The 27,741-nt window shown below is 36.5% G+C and overlaps 1 protein-coding gene across 11 annotated transcripts in view; it reads left to right on the forward strand.

Moving 5' to 3' along the window:
• Positions 1 to 570: 570 nt before the first annotated feature.
• kcnq5a (potassium voltage-gated channel, KQT-like subfamily, member 5a) overlaps positions 571 to 27,741 on the forward strand; it is a 150,253-nt gene continuing 123,082 nt past the window's right edge. For 9 of the 11 annotated variants that reach the window (XM_077236955.1, XM_077236951.1, XM_077236957.1 and 6 more), the window contains exons 1-2: positions 571 to 2,835; positions 2,967 to 3,386. In XM_077236955.1, coding sequence (XP_077093070.1) covers positions 3,052 to 3,386 — 335 coding nt within the window. In that variant the 5' untranslated portion in view covers positions 571 to 2,835; positions 2,967 to 3,051. Of the gene's footprint in view, positions 2,836 to 2,860; positions 3,387 to 27,741 lie in introns of those variants that run through there. The other 2 variants (XM_077236952.1, XM_077236953.1) reach the window with 2 other exon arrangements.

The raw sequence follows: 27,741 nt of genomic DNA on the forward strand, positions 1-27,741 counted from the left end.
GTGCTGCTCAATTGCCAGTCTCTTTATTTCATCTGTTTTTGTGTTTTTCTAGTATATTATTCAGCAATTTGTCAGTAAGACACTGTGACAGATTATGCTGTAATACGTTCGGCCTTATTCTGTGCTGTCTATTAATATGATTTATTGGTTTATATTCTTGTGCAAAAGTATTTGAATTATGCATAATGAAAATCACTAACAATGCAACTTCATAAGCATACAATTGATAACATTACAATAATAAAACTTGTGATAGAGAGACACAGGTGGAAGAGAACTCGTGTGTGCATCAGCTTCCCCTGCTTCCCTCTGTTGAACCTCTGAGTGAAAAAGACACTAACATTAAAAATACCAGAATATAAAATAAAAAAAAGTTAAAGAGTAATAGTTAAAAAGTTTGTAGAATGCAATAAAATATCGTTCACATCTCTGAAATACGAACCGTTTACTTGCTTATTCAACTGTATAGGCTACCGCTCACCGGCGTTTTACGTGCATTTGATTTCTTTTCGGATCACGTGGTCTGTCTGCAGCTGCTCCGCTAGATCTGCGGTCTCCGTGATTACCGGATCAGACGCGATTTCAATTGAGCCCCGATCAGGAACCCAGAAAGACTCAGTTATGAGCTTAAATCTTGTTTTTTGGCGTTTATATAAAGTGTCTATTGAGGGGAATCTGTTCTGCCACCACAGTGAGTAGAAAACTATTGTAGTAGCTAATTAATCATACACTTTTGTAAGTCGATTCAAGTCAAAATTATGCGGGGCGGGCACAGGGGTGTTTGCATCAATAAGGACAGAGATCTCTCAGATTGTCTCAGTATATTAATAAGGACATTGTCTGAGTCTTCAGAGACAAAAAATGTACGCATAAATGTTGTTTTCTCTGAGCGGCTCGGCAGAGAATGAACGCGCAGTTCTCTCTCAGCTCGACATAAATGGGCATTTGCAGAGGGAGCGAATGGCGATGCAAGAGAACTTGGAAGATCATATTCATTATTATGAATTATGAATGACTAACTTTCGCAGACAATTTCATTTTTTGTTTTGATTCCGGACATAGGCCAACATAAACTGTTTTGGAGGAATAACAATCAGAAGCGAGCCAGGCTGCGATTTATGCGGTTGTGTGACAATCATTATAAAGTAGGCTATTTATGTATGGATTTAGTTTTAGCTACTTTTTATAATACATAAATAAATATAAAATAAATAAAAACATAAACAGAGTAGCCTACAACATTAACCCATGTTTTGACTGGTTAAACTTTTTTTTTTATAAAAAAACCCCCAAACATTTAGTAACCTCAAAGAAATGCTATAGACAAGTGAGCACTCGATAGAAGCTGGTAAAAAGAAGTCAAGCCAAAAGGTAATTCGAAAGGCCTATCGCAAGTAGCCTATGGCCAAAAGATTTGTTTAAAAAATTGGCTAGCCTACTTTAAAAAGTATTTTTAGCCTACTTGGGTGATTGGAGCGCCAAATTTCTCAGAAGCCGAAGTCATAGTTGCGTAAACTTTGGTGAATAACAGACTACGTTAAATATATTTTTGTGTTCCCATTTGCTCAAATAACAAAAACTCCACAATAGTGTTTTCACAACTTTCAAAAAGAGGGATTGATACTCCAGTCAGAAGATAGAAAATACGTCACTTTTACCGCCACTCCCACATCCGTTGTAGGCCTAATACTTGTAGCCTATTGCCGTGTTCAATGCAACCTGTAACTCGTGCTTTTCCAACCTTATACCCGTGAAAGTGCACTGGAACGGCAGTCAAACCCGTGAATTCCCACACGTGAACTCGTAGTAGATCGATGTAGCCTACTCCCAGTTACGAGCTCTGACGTCACATAGCCCGCGAAACCATACAAAACAACAAGCCCCCCCCCCCCCCCCCCCCCCTACACGGTGAGAATACACTTTAGGACAATATAAAGTTTCAGTCAAATTAATAATAATGATAATAATTCACGCACGATTATGTATTTTATGTGTCTCTGAAACAATAATGTAGGCTATATACTGCGCTCAGGTAGTTTGGCGTGACTGGCCTGGAACGCTAAGTCGTGAGTCGTGGTTTGAAGTCGTGATTTACGTGCTTAAAAAACTGCCTGGAACGCAGCATATTAAACACACTCACAGGGGCATTTACTAGTTTCTTGTTATTTGACGCAAAGGTAGGCTAATATAATACAAAGTACAGTATTATAAATATATACATAGGCTACATAAAAAAGAAATGAAAATATAAAAATCTTTGCAGGATTTACGATGTTGAATCACTGGCTGTGAAAAGGGTCCACAAAATACGTTTAGAAGTCACTTTCGCGCCAGGATGTAACCATAGCAACAGTAGCCTATTCGGCACAAGCCCTTATCGAACGGTAAACTCGTTCTTTATCACCTTTATGCGCTTTTACTGTAGTTTTAGTTAAAGTATATGCTATCATGATACCTTTTGTATTTTAGTAGCCTATATTAGTTTGGAGTTAAACAAATCATATTTATTGAAATTATCTTAAAAAGACGACCACTATTTTCGCACACTGAAGCGAAAGCTTCATAAAGCTGATAATTTGTCTATATTGGGGGGTCTAAGTGCTACATTAGATCTTGTCAGCACATTTAACTGGAATAGTGTACCCTGTTTACACAGCCTACAGAGGAAGAGAAAGAGAGAGAGAGTGAGAGAGAGAGCGCGAGCGAGTGAGTGAGTGTTGCGTTTAATGTCGAGTGATGCCCTCCCCTCGCCACATCTCCTCCACTGAGATGGTGACGCTCCTTCAAAACTCCAGTCTCACGGCGGCGAGCGCAGATTGCTTGAGTCATCTGAAGGTTCATAACTTTACCAAATCTTTCATAGTTTATCTGCAAATGAGCTGGATGCCTGCACTTGTCAGTAGGCGATCCTGTTATATATAATCTTAAAGAGAAGAACAATAAAATATTATTATGTTTTTACACAGGAGACTGTAACGCTCGTCTACAGACTTTTTATATGCGCGCACCGCTGGTGCCAGACGCGCGTTTCCAGCCTGCGCTGATGATGCGATGCCCCGTAACCACAGTGGCGATGAGGGCGGTACTGGTCTCTGGATGAAGACCTCGCAGCCCTATGGCATGAAAGATGTTGAAGCCGGTTGTGGGACGATGAACAACGCGACTAGGGCAGTCGACAGTTTGCTGTCGACGCCGGGCACAACAGGTGCAGTAGGATTGGAGAACCAGAGGAGAAAGCAGGGCGCCCGGCTGAGCCTGCTGGGGAAACCGCTCATCTACAGCGCACAAAGCGGCCGGAGAAACGCGCGCTACAGGAAGCTCCAGAACTACCTCTACAATGTCCTGGAGCGACCGCGAGCCTGGGCATTTATTTACCATGCCTTTGTGTAAGTCAAAAAATCTCACTCTTTTTTGTTGATAATATCATGAATGTTCACAACTGAAGTTCACCTGTTAAGTTGTTTTTTATAGCCTACTGCATATGACATGTAGCCTATACATTTTATTTTAAATCTCTCATTTTTCTTTCAGAGAGTTAATCCTAATTGATTTCGAAATGCTTAGAATTTGTAGCCTATGTCTGAAAGTTTTATTAAAGAAATGTAGGGATACAGAGAATTGTAATCTGCTGTATGCTAATAAATTCTTAATCCAGTCTCTTTTCAAATAGAACAGTTTAACATAACCTAATGACTTGTTCTATTAGAGTAAGGTTTTTTAAAATGTCGCTACTAGGTACAGTGTGGCCTTTGATTGACTAGGTTTGTCATTTAAACGCACCAGTGAGGTTTGCATTATGGTGTGTATTTGCTATTAATGTTACTGGGAAATTTATGATTATGGATTTTCAGAGATTTTCTGTAAGCTCCCTGAAAGAGATGCCCCCTATATGACCCCAATTTAAAGGGAAATGCAGGCACTGTAACATACTTATTTTGCTCAGATTGTTGCATCTGTTGGGATGTTGTTGAGTGTTTTTAAGGAGGAAGCTGAGCTGTCGGATGGTGAGACTGGAGCGCTGCGCTGTGCATCAAGACAGGATGTTGTTGTTTTATTTGTGCTGAGAGGACAGCTGAGGTCATAGAGGTTAAGTTGTTACATCTGCAACGACGCAGTCGCATTGTCCCACACTAGTCAGAAACATCACAGAATCAGCACACTTGGACTGGGCTGCATGCATCATAAAAAAATCAAGAGAGGAATGAAGTAGCTTTTACATGAGTTGCTACTTAATTGTTATCAGTAATTCGTTTTTTTAACAAGTTTTAGAACATGTTTCTTAAGCATTTGTTTTGTAGCCAACGATTCGCATAATTATACATTATGGATATTGCATATAGCTTCTGAGGGTTTAGATCAAACTCAGATTGTGTGCGTGTGCATAAAAAAGAAATGCTGTAAACAGTGTTGAATGTGGTGAGAAGTTTTAGAGAACAAAGTTAATGAAGAAAATCCTTTGAGACTATTGGTTTTAAAAGACCGTGTGAAAGAAGATGTGGGACTGTTTGAAGTCAATGAACAATCAATCACAACACAATCTTGCCTTTTCACCATCACCATGTGCCCTTAAGCAAACCATATGCTGCTTCTGCTGTTTCCGTCATGTACTCAAATCCTTTGTAATGAATAATCTACTAAATGTCATATTATTAAGTAATAGTCTTTTTGCCTCTTCTGCCAGTATGCTTGAGGGTCAGATGTACAGTGGAAGCATATGTCCCATATGAACACATGCTCGATTGATTTCATTATTAATTATGAAGTCGTCATTTAGAGCTTGAACTTGATCAGTTGAAATAACTTATATTTGAGTGAAGAGGTCATTATATGTCACGCTTGCAGTTCCGTAAGACATAAGTTAGTTAAAATGGTATGCTGCAGTTTTTAAGATAAGATTCTCAAAAATACCCTCTTAAATGCTATTCTATTCTAAAATTCTATCATAAAATGAATTTGTGCTTGATAATTTGTTACTGTAAATTATAAGACATTTAATGAAAATAACGATCTGTAAACAGATAATATAAAAATATATAAATTAGAAAAATTAAAACAAACAAAATAATAGAGGTTATTTGCTCATATGCTTTCACCGTTATTTCCAATAGAGCCTATATCTCTAGACAAATAAGTGTTTGGAGTTAAGATGTGTGCTATTCATTTTTGAGAACATTTTTAATGATTCATATGATTTTCAGTTTGTTTCTTGCCTTGTTGTTTGTGTATTGGATTATCAAATGCTAGAATTCTGACTTCTGTGGCAAGGCACCCATACCAACATACAGTATAGACTAGCATTTATTATAGTACTGTACTGTATGCCACACGTGAGACTATTATGCACTAGTCTTTTACGAAGGCGACTTTCTGTTTAATGGGTTCTTTAAATGGGATGGATTTTCAATGACCATATCAATAACTTTGCAGTTGTCTGCTCAACCAGCAAATGTTTTTACAGCGCATCAAAGCAAGCTCTATTATCTCTTTGTGATGAGCAGATTACAGAACTGCAGCTGAGCACATTTCACCAAATTTAAAGCTCCGCTCCTCCTCAAAGCCACACCTCAGTATCAACATCAATAAAACTCTCTCTGATAATCATTTTTGACACATTTAGATAATATAACGAGGGAATTTTTCTACTTTAATTAAAAAACCTACCTGTTTCCTTTCCGTATATGCATTAAAACATGCGGTTTCACCAACACAAAGAACACATTATGCTGCCATCATGAACACTTACATCATTAAAGCCACATTCAGTTTCCTTTATCCCTTCAGAAATCGCATACTTTCTTAAAGAATGAAAAAGGAAATTGCACAGTAGGTGAACACTCCCATAATCATCTGTGTCGGTACATCATGCTATAGTTAGATTCAGGCCTACTTTATTTATATTACTGAGAATTCATCTGGTTTGAGGTAGAAGTTCATTGATTTCCTTATTCACATTTCCTAATTGTGTTCCATTTCATGGTTTAGAAAACTGGGTATTCGTTTATATTGACTTAATGCTGAGTTATTGAGGGTGATTTGTATCACACACTGGGGCAGTGGCTTTTATATTGTAACAAAATATTTCAAAATTGCCACCTGCAGTAATGACCTGGACTCAACTGTGACAAAAAAAAGAGCAACAGAGGGGCTCTTGTTCTCTGTGCACTCAGAAAGGTGCTCTAGTTTGCCACTGACCCGGTAAGACAGTCAGAATGTCATCTATACAAGAGCCTGCCAACTAACATTATAGATTTTTCTACTTCGGCTTAAGATGTCAAATTGGATTTAATCTTATTTCCTTACACCCGAATTCGGACGGGAAATTAGGAGATGTCAGTTTTTGGTTTCATTTGTCCTTTCAAGCAATGTAGTATAAATTTGCATAATCAATATTGACATTAAGTACCAATTTTCTAGCACCATTTGATTGTGTAATCAGGTCTGCTTAGAGTACTACTAGAGTTATGCAACACTTAGCCTAGTACGGGATTGACCAAGCTTTTCGCAGGTTATCATTTCGGTTTTCTGTGTTTCCAACAGTCCTGATAAGATTTTTTTTTTTTTTTACTTGGATTAACATGTTTTGTTTTGAGAGGGATACAAAAAAAGGTTGTTATTTAGTTTATATTTAAGATTAATGCACCTGTTTGATGGAGAAGACCATTGACCAACTGGCCACAGACGTGGACCAGTCACTTTCAGTCCCATTATTGTCGTAATCGAAATGCAAGCTGTTGTTGTTCACATTGGAAGGTATATGGAAACAGAGTTGGCTCTCGCTAAATGGAAAAAAAGATTTTAGACCGGTTACAGATGCAAAAAAAGTGCAAAAAGAAGGCAATAAACAGGGTGTCATGTCTGTGTTCCAGTGGGAGTATGAATGGTAGTGGGAAAGGCCTTTGAAAATGACACTGTTTGATCACGTCAGGGACTCTTGACACAAGACAGACCTCGAGGAAGAGCTGCAGCCCTCAGACAGGGCACTGTCTGAGCCGTGTCGAGAGAAAACTAGCAGCGTGGAACATGAATCTAAGAATTTGGACAGTTCTGTCCTTCTGTGTATCATCACTGCAGATTAACTAATCTATCATTAAAAATTTCTGTCTTTTTAATTAAAGAACTCAAGAAACATATCTTATTATTATCAAACGGTTGCTTACATTTAAGCATTTTGTTTTAGGATTCTTTGATGAAATATAAATCTTACGTAACATTATAAATGTCTTTACTGTCGCTTTTGTTCAATTTAATGCACGATCGCTGAATAAAAGTATTAATTTCTTAAAAAAACAGAAAATATAAGACACCAAACCTTTGTACAGTAGTGTACAGTATGTGCCAGCAGAATTTAACAGAATTGAAATTGTGTGTTAGTTCTACATATGATCCATCACTAATGTGTTTGTTCATTCATTAAATATTTTACCTAGTCTGACCCTGTTAAAATGAACTTTTCCTGAAAATTAGCGCAGAAAGTGCGAAAAAAAGCTGCAGATTCTGTTCGAACCTGGCTATACAAGCTACCGCTGCTCGAAACTTTCATTAAAATTAATGTTGGCAGTAAGTTTAATAACAGGAAGGCCATTAGCCAATAACAGTTTCTCAAAGCAACAGTACTGCTTTGTCTTTGTAATTGTTTTTCATGATATGGATGACGAATCAATAGAAAGCCTCATTCGCTATAGTTAACACAAGGACTTTGTGATTCCGTTCTGCTGATTGAATCATTTTAACCGGGTGGTATGTAGTAAAACATCAGAAAGTGGTCTTATATTAGTTGCCCTTGCTGACAAGGGGCTGACTGATGGAGGCAGCCGTCTTCTCTTAATAGCAAACCCTTGCAACATAAGTAGTCTGTGTGGCTTAGCATAACCCAGAGGGGCTTCCCTGCCCAGCAGTGCCCAAGCAAACTGGGCTAAAGAGTAATTGCCTTGCTGGGAAATACATTGGGGGTCTTCCATCGCTCACTATTCCTTGTTTTAGATCTTGCCTTTCTGCATGAAGTGGTTCCCCTAATAATGCAGCATTTTGGTATGATGACAGGTGTGCACTGGGATCTGGTTTGACTGCTCTCTGTCTGATTGGATTGATTGCAACAACTTATGAATTATAACAATTAGTAATATAACAATTGCATATTCCTTAAGGTTTTCTGAATCATTTCTACTGTTTGCTTCCCACGCACATTAGCAAGTAATTTCTATCTTCGTCGGACTCATTCAGAGTAGAGTATGTGCTGAACTTCTTAACTTGATGAAGAACATTTTTAGGAATGCATTTGTGTAGTGTGACTACATTCTTAGACATATTACATCCATCATGCTGTCATTGACCTTTGACCCGTGTGGTCTTTGATATTTGATCTATGACATAATAACAACTGTGGCAATGTCTAGTACAATTTAAAAATTAGGAAACTTTCTTGCTTCCAATAGCATTTACAATTAAAAAGAGCCTACCTAAATTTTCTGCCATTTATATATATTTATTTTAAATCTGCCAATTAGCTCAACTGATATTGTTTGGCTACTGTTTTTGATTAATGTATATTCGGACATACTACTCATTTGACATACTGCTTTTTCTATATACTACCATTTTAAGAGTTTTGGGTAGTAATAATAATATTTCACAATATTACTGATTTAACTGTATTTTTTTTACCAAATAAATGAAGTCTTGGTGAGTATAAGTGACTTCTTTCAAAAGCAGAAAAAAAAAAATCGTAGCGACAACATACTTTTGTATGGTATATTGTATAGCAGAGAAGTATGTATAATCAGACAGGGGGTCTGTCTTCTCTCTGCTTTAGCATCTCCTCAGATGCCTGTAAACAACCATTAAACAACATGATCAGGTAGATTTAGCCTTAATAGAATCAAATTTAAACAAAATAATAGTTTTTTTCTGCTCTCTATGGTCTAATGACCATCACTCTCTGTTTCACTTGGATAAATGTACAACACGTTGTGCCAGTAATTTAATTTTACCATTAGCGCATTCATAAGTTAAGTGTTAATGGGTTCTTTTTTTTTTTTTACTTGCTGATAAAGTACAACACTAATATTTAGCAAATAGTATTGTGCTCACAGCAAATTACCTGCCTGGAATTTGTAAATCTGTTGAATCAAAGGTCAAAATCTTTGTTGCTGCGGCAAGCTTGGAAGAATAAAAAGCCGTCTCAGCATCATGCACTAAGCCTCTTTAATTGGACTCGAAAGATTCTGCTTTTGTTTTGGCAATTTTGCATGTACCCCCTTTAAAATTATGCAATAGTGGTGTATTTACTTAATAATTCTAAGGCAATTGGATTCCTCACTTTTTTTTAAGTTAAGTCAACTGATCACTTTTTACAGTGTGGTGTGTTAAACCAAATAGTTCATTAGAGAAAAACGAATACCTTAAGTCTGGGACACACTAAGCGACTGTAAGGCCGATTATGAGTGTAATTTGATACTTATGACTGATCATGCCCCAACATGCCGAGTCAGAGACAGTTGCTTTCAAGTTGTTCACAGTTTGTTCACAGTTGGTGTTTAAAATTTGCTGCAGTCATTGGAAACAGTCTGTAAGTGTGTTCAGTTCAGTCTTAGAATGTTTCAGCTAGTCTTAAAATGTGTCCCCGGCATTAGAGGACTTTTTACCCTAAATGTCACAGAGATGTTTGCAGTAGAGGATGACACGGGAGTGGATTTTCACTCCTGTCCCGTCCCACTCCCATAGAAAGAAATCTTGTCCCGTCCCACTCCCAGACCAAAGTTTAAAAAATAATCCCATCCCATCCCGCTCCTGGTAAATTGACTCCCAATCCCATTCCGCTCCTGTTTAAACTGACTCCCGCTCCTGTACCACTCCCATATACGGCAATTTTCGCTTGATGAACGAAGCGATGCTTGCCTGATTCTTTCCCGAATTTGCCTTGCAAGTGTGCTTCTTCAAACCGCTCGTCCCTGAATCACTTGCGTACTTGACTAAGACTAAGCATGTCTTACAAGCAGCGTACATTGTGCTATCACCGTCACATTCTACTCTCATAAACTTAATTAATATTTCAGACTTTCCGACCAGTTCTGTGAACTTAATAGACATGTCATTACTTCTGACTTTGCGCTGTAAATCATTTTTTGCCACATCGACTTCTCCGCGGCTGTTAGCTCCCTCCATCACTGCTCTTTGAATTTCGGCGGTAAGCCGTGACAAAAAGCACTGATGGCTTCTGGGACGGCTGGGTCGTGTAGTTATTTTTTAATTGCGTTACATTGTAGGCGTATTAAAAGGAAACTACAAAATGATGCATTTACTTTTTTCTTTTTTTGTCGTCTTTGCTATTGGTTGATTCCCGCTCCCGTCTGCTCCCGTTAACCATTTATCCTGTACCGTCCAAATCCCGTGATTGATAGCAAAGATGACTCCCATCCTGCAGGAATCCCACGGGAATCCCGTGACCCGTGGGATTCCCGAAAAAATGTCAGCCTCTAGTTTGCAGTCACTCTCAGGCTTGTTCTTTAGAAGTTCACCTTACTTGGTCTAGATCAGTGACAGAGGAGTCACCGTGTGACATAATCCCCTCTGGACCTTAACTTATTGTTTACACAAAATATTTCCCTTTAATTGACCATTCAAACTTGTCTGTACTACCTTGGAGAGCTGGAAGATTATCTAGCCCTTACTAGTCCTGTAAAACAGTCTTGAGAGGGTAGATTGTCATTTTTCAATGGCAACAAATGTTCAAGTTACAGAGGCCAGAGACTTCATTACTGTGTGAAATGAAAAGCATGTTTTGAGACTGAAAGCCAACATAGAGAAGTACTTAACTATATGCCTGCTGAATATGCCTGCTGAAAATGCCTGCTGAAGTTTCTTAATGAACTATAGGTCTGCCTTGTCAAAAGATCTCAAGGCTCTGGAGGAACTAGTTATTAGCTAGTTCTTGCCTATTTTATTTGGTTTGTCTGCAGTGTAGGGGTGTGCCATATCATACCGTCCACGATAATACCGGTATACATTTTTACATGATAAAAAAAATGTGTTATCGCGATATCGATGATATAGCGACGCGATGACGTATGGCGCATGTACGTTCCCCAGCACGCACAACAACAACACCTGTCGGAGCGCGAGAGCAGCCTGTCAGCCTTCGATGACGATTTAGCAATTTCACAAACAGTTTGAGTGTTCAGCGGGGCTGCCGACGCGGTTCTTCTCTTGCGCACGTTTAGGAGTCGAGACATGACTGAATGGTCTCTTGCACAATCAGGCCATCAGTGCATCGTAACTAAAGTTTATAATTTTCAAGTCTTCTTAATTCTTATCAGTTTAAACATTCAAGCGGTTTTAAACTGATGTGGTGATGGCGCAGTGGATAAGACACATGCCTTTGGTGTGAGAGACCCGGGTTCGAATCCACTGTGAGACACCAATGTGTCCCTGAGCAAGACCCTAACCCCTAGTTGCTCCAGAGGCGTGCGACCTCTGAAATATAGCAATTGTAAGTCGCTTTGGATAAAAGCGTCAGCTAAATGAATAAATGTAAATGTAAACTATCCAGTAAGCTACTCGCTCACTCTCTGAGAGTTGCACTGCGTGCATACATAGAGTAGCCTACAGCTCGCGAGAAACTAAAGTTATTTTTCGCGGATTATATCGCTTTAATGGGGGGAAAATGCAAAATTGTGTAAAACTTCCGGTCTTGGTAAGTATACTCATAAACACAGTCGGTTAGGTATAAAACGCATGTGACAGTGTGACAGACAGTATAATGAAAACAGCAATGGATCCGTGCACTAGCTGTAAAAGTGACAGCAGCCATAGGCTATGCGTCTGTCATTAATGTTGTCGTCAAAACAACAAAAGATAGCTTTAATTGTAATGAATGAGAATTATTAGCCTATGTATTTAATTTAATCAGGAAACAGAACTAAAAGACTGTGTTATTTTACATTTGTTTACTTTATTATGTTTCTGTAGTATTTCTGAATACTGGTGTTAGACCTACAGACATTTAACATTTAATTCAAAGATTGAAATCAAGCTTCCTTGTGTTGTGTAAACTCTTAACAACAAAATTAACACATTGTAAAAACGCAATGAGTGAGCAAACATTTAGGCGAGATAAACATAATAAGAAAATTTTCAACAACAACAAAAAAATTGTCTATATCGTCATTAATATCATTATCGCAAATATTCTTGAAATATCGTGATAGAATTTTGAGACTATATCGCCCACCCCTACTGCAGTGTATGGTAAATATTTAGATTCAGCTCTCTCAGAGCAAATTATAAGAATCTGATTTACATGGAGGTAGGTGGATGTGTATTTCTTTAAAGGCCCACTGAAGTGCCTTAAAAACATGCAGCGTTTCTCAATGGGTTGTTGTAATTTCCACTAAAACAGGAAGACAGGATTGGACATAGCGAGCAGCTCCTCCCCTTTTTAAAAACCTTTTTAAAAACAGGAAAATAATGAAGCAAAGTTTGTTTCCAGAAGAAAATAGCGTCATAGTCCAGCTTAAGTAAGTTCAGTGATGTTTCAGTTTTGTTGTAAAAAAGTTTTTAATTTAGTTCATTTATATATATAGCCGCTCTGGAGAAAACCGTGATGTCATCATCCAGCTTAGTTCAGTTCTCCTATAATGGTGTCAATGCAGGCAGATCAATAATATTGTTGAATATTCAATTAAATGTCCCCAACTAAGCAAGCCAAAAGCCAAAAGCGAAAAAGGCGACAGTGGCAAGGAACCAAAACACCATCAGGTGACAGAATAGAGAAAAAAAAACCCTGGGAGAAACCAGGCTCAGTCGGGGGGCAGCTGTCCTCTGACCAACGAACCAACAGTGTATGATTATGATTCAGGCAGCATTACAGATCAGAAGTCAGATTGGATTCCCAGTCTAAGTCTAATAGATTCCCGTTTTAGATTGTATATGAAACTGTTACTAAAGCGAAACAGTGAATGTAATCATGCTTAAGATGTCAGGATCGGGGGGGGGGGGGGGGGGGGGGGATATTTATTAACAAAAGACAAAACACAAGATCGCTGAGGCAGGAACACAGTCCATACAATAGGGCAGAAGAACAGGCTGGTCAGGGACGAGACAACTCCAGGCTCTATGGCAACGGTGGAAACTTGACAGCGGCTCAAGGAGCCAAAACCGTAGCATAAGTGAGAGGTAACCAGCACTAGACTGACTGCCAGGACAGGAGAGTCAGCGACCAGTGTGGAACAGGAAGCAGGGCAGGGCAGGAAGCAACACAAGACACACACATGACAAGACAACAAGAGATAAAAGCAAAATAGCGACTAAGACTAGAGAAAACCAAATAAAGAAACTAATAATAACTGGAGCTAGCAAAATTAATAAATAAAATAAATCAAAAAGTCTAAAAATAAATAACTGGAACCTGGGCAGAGCATGTGTAGTTTGAAAATTGTGTAATTTATATTGGTTCATGGCACTGATTAGGGCTGGGACAATAAATCGATGCATCGCCATTCGTGGATCGATTCTGAGATTTTCGTTATGCATCGCGATTGTCTCTCCAATCAATTCTGTGCTTAGTTTTTAACAGCAGATGGCGCTGTAGGCTAGTTTTTAACCACATGCTCAAATGCTCACGAAGAAGAGCGCTTGGCCATTCGGCTGTGTACGAGATGAGTCTTAAAGTCACTTCTTTAACCGAGAAGTGGTTAAATGTGCTTGCACCTCAGAATGCTTTTATGATGCAAAATTAATATAAACACATCCCACTACGAACACCCTTGTAATTTGCTTCAACCTTTTCAAACTGTATGAAAGATTATTTTATGGAAGATCTAAGCAGTGTGTGTAAGGAATTGGAAGCAAGCAGAGTACGGCTGTTTCTAAAGCACTCCGCGTCATCTTCTGTTAAAAGCGAAGCTCAGAATCTCTCGGAGAGAATCACGATGCATACTGAAAATCTCAAAATTGATCCAGAATCGTTTGAAGAATCGCAATGCATCGATTTATTATTCCAGCACTAGCACTGATGTTATTTCTTCTACTCATCAGTGGTGTTTCTAATGCAGAGTCTGTCTAACCGTTTCTCCTCCTAATCTACTCCATATCGCTTTAAAATACTGCATTCTGTGTAGAATTCAAATGGGTCTGAGTCCGATAGGTTTTGTGGTCTGTGCCGAGTTGCGCGTATGTTCCGCTCTGTACTATCGTGTCTCTGATTGGGCAGAAAATCTGATGAGAAGCTAAAGTGCAGTGATGTCATCAAAATTGTTGATCCATATTGGCGAAAGTGAGAGACTAAGTTTTGAATGCTTTTATCTTCTAAATTTGAATTTTGTCATTGTTTTGAAGCATACTAACGTATAGATATCACAATATGAAATAAAAGTTTTTCTCCAAAACACGTTGGCCACAATTATTGGAATTTTTTTACGGGTAACATATCTCTGAACTATATGCCCATTAATATTTACATTTTTTTTTTAGCACACCAGGAACATGAAATTGTCTAGCTGTGACTTCTTGTTTCACAGGAGTTTAAATATGAGAAAACACAAATGCCAAATTCACTTAATCATCCTTCAGAAGGAGTAAAACCAAAGAATGCACCAATATGCATCAAAAGATTGTTGAGCATCACAAAATGGAAAGTGGCTGTATGAAAACAGCTAAGGAATTGAAAATCTGTTCAATTCCTAGATGGGTTTGGTGCACACAAGGATAAAAAGTACCCCAACATTCGATCTTTAATGTTTTGGGCATATTTTTCTGCTGGAGGTCCTGGACATCTTGTTAAGATACATGGCATTGTGGATTCTATCAAATATCAACAGATAAAGTTGGATCTTCCATCAGGACAACGATCCAAAACAAACATCAAAATCAGCACAAAAATGTGTTACGGAGCACAAAATGAAGCTTCTGCCATGACCGTCCCAGTTCCCTTACCTGATGAGTTGAGTGAACTGAAGAGGAGAAGCACCAACATGGATCTGGGAATCTGAAGTATCTGGAGAGATTCTGTATGGAGGAATGGTCTCTGTTCTCTTGTCAGGTGTTCTCCAAACTCATCAGGAATTATAAGAGAAAACTCAGAACTGTTATCTTGGCAAAAGGAGATTGCAAAAAGTATTTAATAAAAGGGTGTCAATAATTGTGGGCAATGTGTTTTGGAGAAAATTTGTTTTTTTCTTAATGTGACCCCCCACCCCACTTTCAATTCTTTTGATTTAATGAAAGGTTAGATTTTTGCAATTTTTTTGTTGAATGAAAGATCAAAAGGATAAACAATGCAGATTTATTTTTTACAGCCATTTTTGATCATATTTAGCAGGGATGCCATTAATTCTGACCACAACTGTATATATGAAATAATAGGTGCTTATTACTTTTGGAAGTACAGAAATTCAATTAGACTCACATTTTCCATTATTTCCTTCAGTGATGCCTGTTCAACTTTGACATTTATTATTTGAATTCATTTTCCATTTTTTTCTATGGCAGTGTATTATTGTTGTATTTCCTTTTTCAGATTTACCAATACTAAATTGGCATGTAAATAAACTGAACTGTGATTGATCATTTTACATGTCCATTAGACTGTCCTTTTCCATAAAAGTGGGTCACAATAAGCGGCAATGTTGACCAGATTTTTAGCTGATAGTTAAATAACAAGTCTCTCATGTTCAATATTTTCTATTTGAATATACAGAACATTTGAAGTGGATCAAAAAAAGTAATCAAAGTTGTCCTAAGACAAGAACGGGTATTGTTCAAAATTCATGTATAACTTTGATGAAAGGTTTTGATCTACTTCAAATGTTGACTGCTGTATTTTATCTATGAAATCATTCTAATATGCTGATTTGATGCTCAAGATAGATATTTTTTTTAGCAATGTTGAAAACAGTTGTGCTGCTTAATTTTTTTGTGGAAACCATGATACTTTTTTTCAGGATACTTTGATCAATTTAATAGAAAGTACAAAAGAAAAGCATTTGAAATAAATCTTTTTTAACATTATACTAACCCAAAACTGTTGAACAGTAGTTTAAATTATATATAGAGAGAGGAGCAGATACTGAAATGTACAATTTGTACATAATAGTCTAAAATAGCATTTTTGGGAGTTCAAGTTTAATTTCTGTGTCCTGTGAGTAGAGTGTCCATGCTAGAACTCCCACACTAACACTCTAACAGCTCCTTTACTGCGGATCTCAGTTCTGAAGAACACCAGGCATTCCTCAAGCTGATAAGCTCATACGCCACAGGCCAAACAAAACTAACTCATATTTGTCTTCTGAAAACGTGGAAGGTTGGGACGACCAAATTCTTCATTTGATAAGATTTGACCTCTTCCAGCAAGACTGAAACTCCTTCACAGCCTTTTTTTCTGGGGTCTGGTCAGAAATCTAGCCAACATCACTGCTCCCGGTGAATGTATAACAGCAGCCCAAAACATTTGTGCAAAATTCACTTTAGCCATTGTGCATGTACTGTAGACCCCCCCCTAAGGTTCAGTCAAAACATGAGCCTTTTCCGTTGTGTGCTCAAAGAAAGCCTAATGTTAGCTGATAAATGAAGTTTGAATGTCTGCTTTCTAGCGAAGAGCTTCATCCCAGGCTGGTGGCCAGGCAGCATTGACAAAACCTGACAGCTGTTTTTTATCATGACAACAGTGTCCTCCCATATGCATGTGTGTGAGAGTTGTTTGTTGGCCCCGTGGGGCAAAAAGCTGTTAAATGTCAGATGAGTACAGTATGCTACATATCAAGCTGTACATATACCAGAGAGCCATTTTCATCTCCTAGATGCAAGTTACACTCCAGTCTGATCAAATGAATGCTCTTTCAGTGATGCTTTCTGTCTTGACTCTAGTCACAATTAGTTCTTTTGCACTTTCCAAGCCACATTGTTTTGGAGACAAACAAAATAGCATTTTGGAGATTAGGATATGTTGAAATAATTTATGTTTGCCTCTGTTGTGGATTGTGAAAAATAATTATTGTTTTTGGCAGTTTCATGGGAACTGGAAAAAACAGAGCATCATAATATGTTTATTGGAATATTTCTCTAATTATTTTATATGAGATAGTTATATGTAACTATTATTTACTCATAATGCCTGCAGTTTTAGGTACTTCATATCTGCTTTCTACATATTGCTGAGCCTGGGTGCTCTCATTGTACCAGAGGAACTTCACATTCCTCCTGCTGTTTGTGTTGGGACAGCGTTAGGTTCTGCGAGGAGCTCGCCATGCACTCAAATCCTTATTTGTGGTTCCCAGTCTGATTGACGGACCACCCAGTCCACCCGAGAAAGCCTTCAGTTAAGGACACAGTCATGACCCCAGGCCTGGTTCCAGTCCCCGGTGCAAGGCGATGAGTTTCCATGAGGAAAATGCAATTTAAACTTAGGAAAATAGTAAAAACCTGGGATTGCTGACTAGTTGAAATGAATGCAAATAACAAAGCTGTTTATAAAAATGTTTTATAAACAACGTTTGAGTTACAATTATTAACAAAAGATCTGCACTGATTCAGACGGAATTGGGATGGGATCTTTGTAGTTTTTTTTTACTTAGATAGGAGTTTCTTTTGTTTGAATGTGGGCATTTGTTTTGATGAATTGCATCACATTTTCATAATATAATTTTTTTAAAATAATTAACTATTTTTATAATATTTGTATGCATAACATTGACAGCCCTAATATAGAACATAGATAGAAGAGTCTATCAAATACAGTCAGATTAAAATTCAATTCATACACATTCCTTTTTTGTTCCAAAAGATGAATTTTATCTGACATCAACATTAAAGATGGGCATAATGTAAATCTAATAAATCTACACTACAGTTCAAAAGTTTGAGGTTGGTACTTTTTAAAATATATTTCAAAATGTAATTTATTCTTGTGATGGCAAAGCTGAATTACCAGCAGCCATTACTTTAATCATCAGTCTCAAATGGTCCTTCAGAAATAATTATAATATGCACAGGGTTAACAGTTCAAAGGGGGTGCTAAGAATAAACAATCCCTACTGAAAAAAAGTATAGTTTATTGTATTTGAAATATATTCCCTTTTCAATAGTACATTGTAAAAATATACAACAACAAAAAAAATACGGTACTATCTTTAAATATATTAAAAGTAGGCTATATTAGCATCATGCTTTTACCTATTTTCACAATTCAACTTTTAACACACTTTAAAATAATTGTACTTTAGTATATTTACTAAATATATTTTAGAAAAATATACTTGAAGTGAAAATTCTGTTTATTTGCACTTTACTTAAAATATATATTTTAGGTATATTTTTAACTGTGTGATGAAAATGATCATTGTAACAATGCACTGAAGTATACTTTAAAAATACAATATAGTATACAATAGTATATTGTACAAAGTATAGCTAGGTAATATTTGTTTATTAGTCTGCATTTGTTATTGAAGACAAAGTGTGAATTTGTAGAATTTGGAATTTAAGCCTGAGCATTAATTACTGAGCACATCCTATACTTTTAACTCAAATATGATACACTTATGGTATATGTAATTATGGTATATATAGCTCATTAATCTATGTGTCTAGATCTAAAACAACCTTTTCTCCTTATTTTTTTCATCACCAGGCTAGCTAGGGCGAACAACGTGCAATAATTTTAATTAAAATTTATATTATTTGACGTTTATAACATGAGTGAATCTTCAAAAAGATCATGGTAGCCTACGTTAGATACTCACCAATAGCAAATTACAAGAGAACAATTTGTCGGTTATCTTCTGAACTATTCCGAGATGTGTCAAAAGTCTGCAGTCGTTTTCTTCATATTTAATAGCTCTCCAATATGATCGTTGTTGATGAGCTTATGATCACCATTCGCAAATGCATGCACCGTACCTGCGTGTGCAATTGTCTCAACCCCCATTAAAACCATTGTAGGCACATTTACAACATATATTACACCCCTTTTTTCATTTTTTGTTTAAATGAAAGTGATACTGAGAGTAAAAAATCTTAGCTGCGTCGTAGCTAAGCTAATTTTTGGTGGGGCTAAAGCCCCAGCAAGCCCCGGTCTAGCGCCACCACTGACAACAGTATTACAATCATCAATTGTTAGTTTACCCAGAAAAGGTATATAATAAAGCACCAGGCAGCACAATGATACATATATCTTTATTTAGGATATTTTTTCTAAAAGGTCAAGATAAATGAGAAGCATTGTGAAAAATGTTATACCACAGTTACAGATGTTTCCATCCAGACGGGATTAGATTTCTCTGGGGACGCCCGACGCAGGTAATTTACTCTGTAGTTTTAGGTTGTATGAGAAAAAAACACTAAGGAGTTTGATTCGGACGGGATTAAAATCACAAAGAACATCTGTAGAACACAAATTTACCTCACCTCCTTAAGGAAAATTAGTCACTCCTCCTGCCTCTTCCATCCTTGTTCTCAGAAACAACACTGTTTACTTAGCTATGTAGGAAAGACACTTAGAAAAGAAAAGGAGAGTCCCACATTTAATGGGACAGAGGAAATGATAAATCCCTTAAAGCAGGTAACTCAGCAGATAAATCATATAAAAGCCAAAGCCAGGTGAGAGGATGTGTAACTTTGACTGAGTTTGTGCCATCTTTCCTGACTCTACCCCTGCAGGCCAACAGGAAGCCAGGAGACACTGTCCAGCAATGGCATCTTTGTTACATGTCACTTATGGCACACTGTGCCCCGAGGCACTCTGGAATTGAGTGGGATTTGTTTATTGCTTTTGTAACAGGTTGAACAGGTGCCCACTAGAGTTCAAAAAAGCACTTCCACATCAACCAAATGAACTGAATTCTGACATCAAATGGACTAGAGTCTGTACCAAAAGCTCTAGTGAGAGAGTTTTATTTTATAAAATATGATATCATAGAGTTTTTATTTTTGTTATAGACTTTATACCCATCTTTTTCTTGCTTGTTTGGACAAGCATTTCTTTTTTTAATTTTTCTTCTGTCAGTCAATTTTGAATACTCATATCCATGATTCACCTGAAAATAGGAATGTACAGTATTGGTTATTGTCCACATTTTTAAAATTATTATTGGATATTTTATTGTGCATGCTCATTTACCCAATTTTTACATTCAGATTACCTTTGCTGTCATTTAACGCTCAAAGTTAATCAAAAACACTACTAATTTAAGAACACTTAAATGTAATCTTTAGCAAATCTCAAAATTTATATCCATTCTTCATACTGTACATCATAGTGTTGTATTGCCTAAATACACTTGGATTTTTTTGGAGAATTATTTTTAATTTAGACAAAATTGTTTAGATTTTTAATATCAACCATTTATTGGTTATATTATGTAAGCAAGTTTTTTTTACATTTCATACCCAGCGGTAATCTTTTAGTTCAATGAAGTGCACATGATCTGAAGGATGAACTTTGTTGATGTTATGCATTTTCCAGCGATACAGATGTTGAAATCACCTCTTTAAATAAGCACTTCTCTAGTAGTGTTTACTGTTACATGCTTTTTATCCTCCATGAATCAACGTTTAATGCTGCTCTTGCGGGATTCTTTTTGTCATTAATATTGACAGTTCTTTCTAATTCAAAGTGTCTTACATAAAAGTGTTTAATAATAAAAGTAATATAAGAAGTAAAAAAAAACAATAATTATAAAAAACAAAAAATAATAAAAAAATATTTTAAAACATTACATAAACTGATACTGTGCGATTAGTATGATTAGCCATTAGAAAATAATGATCAGTGTTTTTTCCTTCAGAATTTTAATATTAGTGCATTCTTATCTAAAATCTACATTTGTCTTTAAAGTGCTGAAGTTGTGGCCTGTAGTGAAATATGTTACTATTGTAAAAAAAAAGAAAAAAAAAAAGCACAAAATAGTGATAAAGCACTCATTCTGCATTGATGTTTATAGTTAGAATGTTATCATGACATACGTGTAAAACTGGGAAATATCTATTAATAAACATATGCGTATGCATTTTATATATTTTGCATATGATATCTATTAGAGAGAGTCACTGGTGACTCATAAACCAGCGTGTGTAAACATAAATGACCAACAATGCTTTGCTGAAAAATGAATTTGTTTCTGTGCCGTGTATGCTTGCACGGGGGCCGGACCACCTTTGCAAGAAGCGCTGTTGTGTTAATTGGGATGGCAGATGGGAGGATTCACAGGGTGGCCCGTTTTATGTGTGAACCTCAGATTTCTAATCCTTTTATCTCTTCTCAATAGTAGCCTCATTACGTTATCAAAACTCTGCTAAAGCACATTAATACCTGTTGCATCAGTACACAGTATAGTGTTACTGTAGTGTTTCAAAACATTGACTAGGATCAAAGGCAAAGCTCCAGTGCTGTATTTTCTCTGGCGGAGAAGTTCTCCAGCCGAAGGATTCTTGCGCTGTTCACTGCACTTGTTATGACACCTAACTTCACAAGATGTGAGTTTTATATAAATGATTATTTTTACAGCTCCTTAGGGCTCTTAAATAAGCTGTGAAGCTTGAAATTTAAGACTGATGATGATGGGTATGTTTGGCTGGTCTCTGTAGAATAAACAGCAGAATGGCTGTTTAGTTGCTGGCCACCCTTACGAAAAAGAAGTGTACTTAAAGTATACTTAAAAATGACTTAAGTATACTTCATAAAATGAACTTGATGTAGTAAGTATACTAATATCAATGTGTACTTGAAGTAAACTTGTAAGTGTACTATTTCAATACTGCTTGGGACTAAATTGGCCCACTTTTAGTATATAAAAGTATACTTTTAAGTGTACTATATGTAACCGGTGGCTCGCGACACCAGTTATGACTACACTTGTCTGCGTTGTGAAGCGTTGTGAAGACAGACACGGGACAACAGGCGGCGGTTTCACTGGATTTACTGATATACAAAACATAAGACAGCAGTCTGAGTAAATCGCCCATAAATTGCTCTCTCTTCAGTGCATTAACAATGCCAAGAGCAAGAATACAGAGAAAACATACCTGATATACAAAACATAAGACAGCAGTCTGAGTAACTCGCCCATAAATTGCTCTCTAAAACAAATGAGATGTACATTCAATCACCATGTGCTTTCCTCTCTCCACATATAGGCCAAAGTCAAAAATATAACTTAAATAGGGTAAAATGATAAAAATAACCACACAGATAAGTACAATAACTTAATACACATAAATTGCAGTAAAGATATTGACTCATAAGAAACAATTAAAATAAAGATTAATTAAGATTTACAGGAGCCATAAATAACTCACCTCTTCAGTGCATTAACAATGCCAAGAGGAAGAGGAGGAGACAAAACAGGAAATTGTGTAGGCTCATGACGACATCACAGCAATTAAAGGGGAAAACTCATTTTTCAGGCAAGTATACCAGATATATATGAAAATAAACAATTTTGTGTGAATTATAATACACAATACATACGTTTTAAGTACACTTTCTGTCCCTGTTACATATAAGTGTAACAGTAGTAAACTTTAACAACTAGGTTTCTCATTTGTAATGCATCTGTACTACAAGTGAACTTGTAAGTATACTAGTAGTTTATTTTAATACAAGTAGTAGGCTACATTTTTTAGTTAATGAAAGTACACACTGAAGTGTACTCTCAGTAAACTACTAGTATAGTAGTTTACACTGCAAGTATACTTGTAAGTGAACATAACATTATACTTATAGTTTACTATTTATATATTATTTTTGCACTTGCAGTATACTATGTTCAAAAGTAGATATATTTTATACTTGAAAAATACCTTTAACTGTACTTTTAACTAATTTTAAAAACATTTTATCAGCTTCATGCATCCTTTTTATCAACACTTGAATGTCAGTGAGTTTCATAAAAAAAGGCTATATTTTAAACAAAAAAGTTGAGAAAATTACAATGTTATCAAAGACTAAGTTAAGTTACGCCTTGAGCAGATTCAGAACGATGATCACAACACAGATGAAGTAGATTGAGTCCAGCACTCTCAAAGCTTCACAGTCGTTTTCTCTTCATGGGTTACGCTTCATTTCATTTGGTAACATTGAGCAGTTTTGATTTACACGCTGTTTAATGTTTGATGATCACGTTATTTTACATTTGAGTGAGCAATCGTCTATCACTTGTTTCAGCTTCTTCTTCTCCTGTATTTTGATCCAGAGATTCTGTACTTGAAGATGTGTCATAGCGCCCCCTACAGTATAACAGTGAAAACATGAATAGCTGGAAAATTCAGTCAATGGTGGGGAAAGAGTAAAGTAGAATTAAAGAAAATTCCTATGTAGCCTACACCAAAATTCAGATACGCAGAATTAGAAACATCTGTTTTATATCAATATTCTAATCAATATTTTCAATAAGTTTCGTAAGACTGTATGAAAAAACGATGTAAAACAAGTATATTTAATAGGCTACTCGATCAAAAGAGTTAACACAACTACAAGTCAAGTATACTTTCAATACTTAATTATACTTTAAGTATATCTCGATCAAAAGATTGAGTACAAGCACAGGCCAAATATACTTGGACTTTTCTCTCAGTATAAGTCAAGTACACTTAGGCTAAGTGTAATTTTAAGTATATTTCTGAGAAGTACATAAAGTATATTTTTTGAGAAGTATATAAAATGTAGACTGAAAGTATAATAAGAAGTATACTAATAGAACACTTGAATAAACTTCTTTTTCGTAAGGGCACTTTCTGAAGCGGCACGATGGTTCGGTGTTATTAGGCACCTGCCACGTCTGGCTCATCCTCTCAGGTCTGTATGATTAGCCTCCTCCAAATGTGCAAACAAACTCTTCACTGTTTATGATATGTTAGTGTAATATTTGTGAGCATATGCTTGCAAAACCGATGGGTCTTAAGTATTGCCACATCATCACAAAATGTTTATACCATTATATTTATATTTCCTTGATTGATTGAATTTCATTTTGCACCAGCACTGGGTGCTTCGGCTATAAGCACCTTATATACATGCTTTATGCTTATACACACGCATTCTCTCTCTGTAGTTATTCAGCCACATTGACATTGGCATTTGTAAACCAAATTGGCATCACTGGCTTCTGCCAGTGTGCCAGAGGCTGGGAGAGGAATATTAAACTGAAATTTTGATTATGAATAGTGAGCAATTGAAACTTAATGGATCAGTGTTTTCATAACTGACATGTTGTTTTTTTACTTATTTGACATTATTGACAGAGTCACTCGTTTTCTTTCACTCCTTCAAGTGAACAGTATGGACTAACATAGGGAATAGTGAATGAGGGTTTAGGGGGTGATTTGAGGGTTTAGGGGGTGATTTCGGATTCAGCCGTAGGAACATATATACTGATGATAATGAGTGTAAGACAGCTGGAAAGAATGACAATCACATTAGTTACTATGACAACAAAAGACTAGTCGGAACTGAACGAAGGGAAACAGGAACCAATGAATACAAACTAGAAGTCCATGAAAGTAAAACTAAGATGACAAAAGCAGACAAGTGTGACAATATTAAACACTATTCTTCAACAAAAAAAATGTCTATGTCTGTTTTCGTAGTTATCATGTAGCAGTTCCCAGAGCAGATCATCCAGAGGATCATGGAAAGTTAAAAGTTTAAAGCACATCAGCACTGTGTTCATTCATTTTTTAATGAAAAGCAATCTGAGATGTACCGCAAGGGAATATGTTAAAGTTAGCAGTGAAGAGAAAATATAATATACCCTCCAAAGGGTCTTGTATCTTGTTTTAAGGCCTTGTAAATGATCCAGAGGGTTCAATAAGAGTGTTAGTAATACAGTATGTCACACATTCGGATTACTTTGATAAATGATCAGCCTCTTGAGAATCAAATTGCAGATTGTGGAAAGACGTGGTCATGTGATGAATTTATCCTGAAGTTAAACACCTCACACGGGTCCTAACTGGTAGGCCAGATATTTTACCCTTTTAAATTTTAACGATTTGAATGCTCGCCTATATGAATTGAATCAGTAACTTAATGTCTGATTAAAGATCGCAGCTTCCAAATGTTTTTTTAATACCTCTCAAACCTCTCATTCCTTTACCCCTCTCAGTATGTTCCTGCTATCTTTTTTCTTCTTCTTCTCCATGTTTGTGGGTGTTTCAGGTCCATATGTGGTGTTTTCTAGCCAGCATATATATTACTCTGCCATCTGGAATAGAGATACAAGCCTGTTAAACTTACTTATGAACACTCATTTAGACTTCATCAGCTAACAAGCTTTCACAATTAGTCATGTTTATATAGGGTGGGGGGGGGGGGGGGGGGGGGATTTTTATTCCAAATATGTCTTGTCTGCTTTTCTCATAATTAAAAGAGAGCAAAGCCCAAAAATAGCATTTTGGTTTGATATGCAACACTTGTGACATATTTTACAGTTTGTGGTTCTATTTCCTGAAGCACTGTAAATTGTCACTCATTTGCTAACAATCATGTTTTGAGATCAACACATCTGAAAGGCATAAAACAGGCATTTTTGTGGGTGATACTTCAAGTGAAACTCTTCGGTGAGATTATACCAGCCATTATCAAAGTGAAAACCAGTTAGTCTATTACACTCTCTTGGCAATTCATAACTTTTTTTACGTTTTGGCAAATTGGTGGCCATTTCCAGTGAATTTGTACAATCTCATTCATACATTTTGTATGATCTTCTTATTCCCAATTGATGGTTAGGATTATGGATGGACCGTCATGCTTATTTTCATAAAAAAAGTACAAATTCATATAAATCACCACTTTGTGAAATGGTTGTGTTTTCTCATGAGAATGGGTTGGTTAGTTGGTTGAAGACACAAGAGTTTAAAACAGATATTTACAGCATTTAATATAGTTTCAGTCTCTCCACATGTTCGTTTTCATATTAGAGTGTAGATCACAGATTTGTCTTCCCTTTTTTGTGGTGTTTTTGTCTTCATAAAATGTTTTATCATTCTCTTTTGTAGAACTCGAACAATGACAAATGTATGTTTGACAGCATTAAAGAAAATTAAGTCAGAAGGTTTTTTTTTTCTCCGTCTTGAAGTAATTGCTGGATTTTGTGTGTGGTGGCCAGGCCATAAAATTGCAATGCTTTTATCCCCTTCTCTTTGGCAGCCAGAGACTAACTGTGTCATGTTCTCATTCTCTCTTTCCATTATAAATCACATCTTTTATTTTCATAATTAAGAAAAGGGCACAAGTTAATAGTATAAAGTAAACAGAAAGCGCCACATTGCCTTTAGCGCAGCTGTCTTCTAATCCTGTCTTTAATTGAAATTCAATTGGAAAAAGAGATCTACACCTCCCCTGTTGAAAGCAGCCCTTTGCACTTTGTCTTGTCAATATTAACAGTGCCTTTCAAGCAGTCAGAAGAGTGAATCGGAGCCACAGGCCTGGTGTTAGCACCACCACCCTGCTTAGATGCTTAAATTCTGTGCTGTCTGAAGTAAAAGCTTCATCTAGTTCAGTTTTATGTGCATCTCTGTGCAGAATATGTTGTCATGTTCTAGATTAACAAAAGGCAGCCTAAGGCACATTAGGGAATTTTTCATTTCTCAATACACAGAAAACATCTAGTTACATATAATCTTGGTTCCCTGAGAAGGGGAATGAGACGCTGCATCGATGATGATGCTGGAGGCGTTCCCATAGCTAAAAACCAAACTAAACCTTTTTTATACATTTTTAAAAGTTAAAAGATTTCTTTAAAAAAAGTTCCCAGTTATGTTAGTTTTTTCAGTTCACAATTTTTTTCTTACAGATTTTCTTGGTCACATCAGTTGTGATTGCCTACATTACGCTGAAACAAATAGTTATCTTAACCCTAACTTTAACGTAAGTGTATAGCGTTTGTAGAATATCCTGATAGATAGCTTTACTGTTTGTTTTTCTGAACTCTTGTATCCATGAATTCTGAACTTTTCTTGACGGGATTTACTCTTAAAATGTTTCATTTAGTTTTCATCTTTCATCATTTAGTGTTAGCAACATCTCTCATCCCCAGCTCTCTTTTGGTGTGGTTATGATATCTTGATGTTTGATATGACATCCTAATTTAATATCCAGAGATAACTTTAAATCAGCCAACTGTAAGTTAGGCTAAACTCAGTCTACCATTGTTCAGATAATTTTTTTATCTGTATATTGTATATTTGTTTAAGCCCGACACAACAGCAGTGACTTAACCATTGTTGTGAGATTTGTGCTGGATCATCTGTTTCCTCAACCAGTGAAGGAAGGGGGGAGGTGTACGTGTCTCTGCTGCTTGTGATTTTCTGAATAACTCACTAAATCACTAAATCATTTATTTTTTTTTATTTGATAAAGGACATTCTTATTTTGGGCCTAATTTAACCACGTTCTCTGTTCAAATTGCAGTACTGAATTGAAATGCTTGAATGCAGAGCAGTGTAATTTGTCAAGGATAAAGTGTTCACTGTGATGCCCTTTGGCCACTCTCCTATACATGCCACATTCATGGCTTCATCCTTGTACGAACCACATGAACATCTTCACTGTCCTGGTTGTCTTGGAAACAGGATATTAAAGTCTTTATATTAGTAATAAAGCAGTTCCCTATCGCCATGAATACATGACAGCGCCCCACACGTTCCTGATGTACTGAAATGACTTTGATTGGAAACACATTTTTTCCATTTGTAGCACACTCAATTCATGCTTTTCCTCCTCCACCCATTCAGTGCAGAGAAATCAACATCAGT

The sequence above is a fragment of the Siphateles boraxobius genome, unplaced genomic scaffold (assembly GCF_051911475.1).
Source record: "Siphateles boraxobius isolate OS27281-9 unplaced genomic scaffold, OSU_SipBor_1 20, whole genome shotgun sequence".
NCBI classification, from domain to species: domain Eukaryota; kingdom Metazoa; phylum Chordata; class Actinopteri; order Cypriniformes; family Leuciscidae; genus Siphateles; species Siphateles boraxobius.